Genomic DNA, 5,570 nt, shown 5'->3' with positions numbered 1-5,570 from the left:
AGGGTGTTTGGTGCTCCATTCTGGAAACTCGCGAGTTTCCCTGAGTCTGAGAGCTGGTCTGGGGCAAAATCTGAGGCAAAATTGAGGAAATCGACAAAATACCATGCAAACCTGGCCGAGAACTACCTCGAGAGGAGAGGGCCCAAGAGACCTCGAGAGCATCACATCGCCGCCCCGCCGCCTCCTCGACCTCCCTAGAGTGCCGCCCTTGACTCTCAAGAGCTCCTCCGCCAATGGTCGCTCCTGCGTCCGCCGCCGCCGGCCGAGGAGCCGCGCTGCCGCTGGCGGGCCGGCGCCGCTCCCGATCAGTCGCCTGTGCCGAAGAGTGCCGCGAGCGCTCCGTCTCGTTTCGGCTGCAGCAGGGCGGCGGCGCGCCTCTCTTCTACCGGCCTGCCTCGCGGATCATCCGCGACCTCGGCGTGCTCGCCCTCGCGGCGCACGGCCGGCAGCACCAGCGCGCGCCTCGCGTCCTCGACGCCATGTCCGGCTCCGGCGTGCGGGCTCTCCGCTACTCTCACGAGGCAAACGCGAGCTTTGTGCACGCGAACGAGCGCATGTTCGGAGAGCACCCGCTCCGCGCCAACCTCGAGCCGCTCCTCTCGGCCGGCCGCGCACGCGTCACCGCCGACGACGCCGTCGACGTCTACATGCGCTCGCGGCTGGACGGGTCGCTGTACGACCTTGTGGACGCCGACGCGTTTGGCACGGGCCAGCCGCACGCCGCAGAGGCGTGGTGGGCGTGCAGGACGGGCGGCCTCGTCTACCTGTGCGCCACTGACTCGCTGACCACCAGCGGCAGCAACCCGCACCAGGCAGCAGCCGGGTACGCCGCTGTCACGCACAAGTTCCCTGGCTGCAACGAGGCGGGCCTGCGGCTGCTCGTCGGCACGGCGGCGCGTGAGGCGGCGGCGAGGCACCTCACCGCTTCGCCCGTCTTCAGCTTCTTCCACCGCCCCTCCTCCACGTTCCGCGTGATGATGCGGCTCGACGCGGCGAAGCGGCCGCCCGCCTCGGGCTTCGCGGCGCTCTCGCACGTCGCTCGCTGCCCGAGTTGCGGCGAGGTGTTGGCGTGTGCCCTCGACGCGGCTTGGGGACGCCGCCTCTCTCGCGCCGCCGTGCAGCTGCTGCTCAGAGAGGGGCGAGGCGCCGAGGGAGGCGCCGCAGGTCTTGGGGAGTGACGTGTGGGCGAGGGCGGCTGCGCGGTGCAGGTCTGCACCACTCACTCCCTCGGTCGCAGGTGATGGGCCCGATGTGGGTCGGGCCGATGCACGACGCCGAATTCGTGGCGGGGATGCGAGGCGACGCGGCGGCACGCGGCTGGAGCGAGCCGGACCGGCTGCTCGGCTCCTTCCTGGAGGAGGCGGAGGCGGAGGCGAAAGGCGCCCTCCTCTTCTACCACCTCGGGGAGGTGCAGCGCGCGCTCGCCAAGCGGGGTCTGCGCCAGCCGCCGCTCGCCGCGCTGCTGCCGCTGCTGCGCGGCGCCGGCTTTGGGGCCGCGCAGGCGCACAGCGAGACGAAGTCCCTCAAGACGAGCGCAACGCTCGACGAGGTTGTGCGCGTCGTGTCCGAAGCCAAACACCGCGCCGGCGTATAGATAGCTCGTCTTTTTTTAAAGTTTTATTCGTGGGCACACGGGCACAGACCACAGTCACAACCGACGGTCCGCCGACGCATCAAACAAATCACTCAGCCGAGACAAAGCGGTCAGTTCAGACCGAGAAGTCTCTTATGACACTCTCTCACTCTCTCTCTACAACCTTTTCTCTCCGAGACAGCCTGGAGCGCTCCTTGGCAGCGCGCTGGTCACTCTCGCATGCGCTCTTGCCCGGGCTCTAATGCGGTATGGCTCTCAGACTGGAGTCTGGACTCCTCCCGCCTTCTGATGCCTTAGTCACTAGCTTCGGTCTGATCAAGGTCGGAACAGGTCAGAGTCCTACCTCTTTCTTGCCACCCCCCCACCCCCACCCACCCCAGGTGTTTGGCCTCCCACCCACTTCAGCGCGCCCGCGCCGATGGCCTCCCACCGCATCGGCGCGCGCGTCGCGGGCCTCTCACCAGAACAGCTGTGCGCCATCATCGAGGCGCAGGCGGGCGCGAGCGCCGCCGCGCTGCGCGTGGCGGAGGAGCACGCCGCACGGCTCGTGGAGCAGCCCGAGTGGGTGCTCTCCGAGGTCCTCCTCTCGCCGGACCTCGCCCCGCACATCCTCGCCCAGCTGCCGACCAAGGATCACGCCGTCAAGGGGACGTGCCGCGCGTGGCGCCGCGGCTGGAAGGAGACGCTGAAGAAGCGCGAGAGGCCGCGCATGCTCGTGATTGGCGGCCACGACAGCGACGGCGAGCTTGTCAACTCGCTGGAGCGGTACGACCCGTCCACGAATGAGTGGGAGGAGGAGGCTGTGGCGCCGATGCCAACGACACGAAAGTATTTCGGCACGGCGATGCTCGATGGCAAGCTCTACGCGGCGGGCGGCAGGAATGAGGCTGGTGATGCAACTTCCAACGCGGTGGAGCGGTACGACTTTGCTACGAATGCATGGGAGGCGGTGGCGCCGATGGCGACACCACGCGACAATCACGCCGTGGCGGTGCTCGACGGCAAGCTGTACGCTGTGGGCGGCTTCTGCAACGGAGAGGGCGTCCTCACCGCGGTCGAGCGGTACGATCCGGCGGCCAATGCGTGGGAGGCGGTGGCGCAGATGAACACACTGAGGACGACCCTCGCCGTGACGGTGCTCGACGGCAAGCTGTACGCGGTGGCCGGCTGCAACAACTTCAACCTCAGCTCGGTCGAGCGGTACGATCCCGCGACGAACGCGTGGGAGGCGGTGGCGCCGATGGCGGCGGCGCGGAGTGACCATGGCGTGGCGGTGCTCGACGGCAAGCTGTACGCTGTGGGCGGGTACAACCTCGGCAGCCTCAGCTCGGTGGAGCGGTACGATCCGGCGACGAACGCGTGGGACCCGGTGGCGTCGATGGCGAGTATGCGGGAAGGTCACGCCGTGGCGGTGCTCGAGGGCAAGCTGTACGCTGTGGGTGGCTTCGAACACGACGACGACCTCAGCTCGGTGGAGCGGTACGACCCTGCGTTGGATGCGTGGGAGGCGGTGGCGCCGATGGCGACGGCTCGGTACCTTCCTCTCGCTGCCTTGATGTAGCGCCGGCCATGGCACTGCCGTGCTTGAAGACGTCGATTGAAACAGCAGACCTTTTGCTCGCGCAGTAGGGTCAGTAGCCGCGGACCTCTCGGATGGCCGTGGCCCCGATAGACTGAGAGGTGTGTGCGCGCGCGCGTACGTGGCAAAAGTTTCCTTTCCGCTTTGTAACTATCACTTGCCTCAGCGACGACACCAGCGGCGCACAGAGGCAGCAGAACGTTGCCCCAAACTAAAAAAACCCCAAAAAAATGTAAGAACATAGATGCAAACTTAGTGCTTAGAGAGGCAACGCCTGGGCCTTAGCCCTTACGTTTACTTACCTGGGCTTCTAGGGGGGGGCGGGCAGGGTTTGCCCCCCGAAAGGGCCCCGGGAAACCTCGAGAATTTAAGAACTCACGATCTTGTGCTCTGTACTTGCGACCGCTCGCACGGACCTCCACCTGTATTCCTTGCAAACTTGGGTGCGGCCGCCTCCATCGTTGCTTGGTCAAGTTGGCGCTTGGGCGCGCTGTCGTCCACGGCCACCGCGTGCTTCTGGGCCTCGTCGTGGGAGCGTGCAAAGTCGGCGGCCGCTGCCGCTCCGCTGTTTGGCACAACGACCGCTAGGAGGTGGCCAAAGAAGATGTCGACCAGAAGGCGCTTCGGCGGCTGTGGTTGCTTGAAGAGCGCTCGTGCGTGCTTCTGCTCTCTGGCCATGTCGTTGTCGGCGCCAGCAAGCGCAGCGGCCACAGAGGCCGACCACACCATCAGTGGGCCTCGCAGGAATGGAAACGGCGGTGAGAAGCTTCGCTTGTGGCGCTGCAGCTGAGCAATCATGCGCGCCTCGCCACGCGCGCGCACACGAACCCCCGCATCGAGGCGCCCCGGCCAGACATCCTCATTCACGCCCGTTGCGTGCCGCCAGGCGAAGGTGCTGCCGAAGGCATCCCTTCCCCAGCAGGCATTAGCATGCCCAGTATCCCTCATGTAACAGCTCCATTCAAAGCGGCCGTACACAACGTCCTTCACGTCCAAGTGATGCAGGAAGCTCAAGTCACCGAGGACGCGGCTCGGGAAAACGTAGGCGTCGTCGTCGGCGAGACCGACGTACCGAGGCCGCCAGCGAGCCGCCCGATGCATCCAGGAAATGGCCTTGAATGCGTACCTTGCGTCCGCTCCGTGAGAGTCCTCTGAGCCTCCGCCCGACACTTTCAGGATGTCGCCGAAATCGGCTGACTCTCTGGTGGTGATGGCGTCCAGCCCGGGCTCGTCTGGCTTGCAATTACGAAGCGCATTAGTGCTTCACGACCACCTTTTTGTTTGGTGAAGTGTCCACCCCAGCTTGACCTCACTGCAGTGCGCCTCTGCCGTCCAAGCCTGGCGTGGCTGAGCACTCCGAGCGCAAGGAGCAGCGGTGACCAGTGAGCTGGCGGTGACCGCGATGCCGCCGCCGATGGAATAGGTGCCCTCTGGGTTTTCGGCTTCTCCATGCTCTTCTCCTCGCTCTCGCTCTGCATGCTCTGCGGCACGGACGCCGCGACTTCTCCATCCATGTCTTCTGCGAGTTCATATCTAAAGATATAAGGGCCTCGCGTTGCCGGCAGTTTATCCCCGTGACCGGAGGAACTCGCGGACCCGAGGAGTCTCGAGCTTCAGCTGGCGAACCATCATGCCGCTCTCGGCACAGAAGCGGCGCGAGCGCCGCGCCGCGCAGCGCGCTGCCGAGGCTGTGAATCTAGGTTTCCTAGGGGCGTGCTGTGAACCTCTCACAGGCCAGCGCACAGAGCCAGAGGAGGCATTTTCTTCTCAATAACAAGGCTGTGAATACAGCGAAGAAGACGCCTGGGTTCAGCGTGACAAAGGAGAGCAGGGCAAGACGCTGCCTGATCCTTTTGGTGCTCAAAGAGCTACGTTGAATGGATGTTCCTGAGCAAACAGGACGAGTGACGACAGCTGCTATTGGTGGCGATGTCGATGCACTGCGCTCGCTCGCTGAACAGTGCGGCAGCAAGGTGCTGACGGCAGCGTCGGCAGACGGCAGCACACCGGCACACGCCGCCGCTGCGAGTAGCCACGCCGATGTGCTCAGCTTCCTTATCGATCAGTGCGGTACCGAGGCGCTGATAGCTGCGCTCTCCGAGGCGCGGACTGCGATGGCGGACGGTGTGACGCCCGCTCACACCGCCGCGCTCGGTGGTTACGTCGACGCGCTCCGCTTCCTCTCCGAATACTGCGGTCCAGAGGTGCTGACGGCCACGACGGCGAACGGCAGCACGCCAGCTCACGCCGCCGCACTCAACGGCCATGTCGACACGCTCCGCTATCTCTTCGAGCAGTGCGGGCGAGAGCTGCTGACGGCTGCGAGGGCGAATGGCGGCACGCCGGCTCATGCCGCCACTGCGAACGGCCACGTCGACGCTCTCCGCTCTCTCGCCG

At 65.6% G+C, this 5,570-nt stretch overlaps 1 protein-coding gene across 1 annotated transcript; it reads left to right on the top strand.

Moving 5' to 3' along the window:
• Positions 1-206: 206 nt before the first annotated feature.
• EMIHUDRAFT_467307 (hypothetical protein) lies at positions 207-1,594 on the top strand (the record flags this gene model as incomplete). The annotated part of the gene is made up of 2 exons (XM_005788316.1): positions 207-1,061; positions 1,238-1,594. Exons 1-2 carry the CDS (start codon positions 234-236, stop codon positions 1,592-1,594), a joined length of 1,185 nt encoding a protein of 394 aa, XP_005788373.1. The 5' UTR covers positions 207-233.
• Positions 1,595-5,570: the final 3,976 nt, after the last annotated feature.

Source organism: Emiliania huxleyi (assembly GCF_000372725.1).
Source record: "Emiliania huxleyi CCMP1516 chromosome Unknown EMIHUscaffold_136, whole genome shotgun sequence".
Lineage (NCBI taxonomy): Eukaryota > Haptophyta > Isochrysidales > Noelaerhabdaceae > Emiliania > Emiliania huxleyi.
Note: the sequence above shows the minus strand (reverse complement) of the source record. Positions and strands in the feature narration are given on the sequence as shown.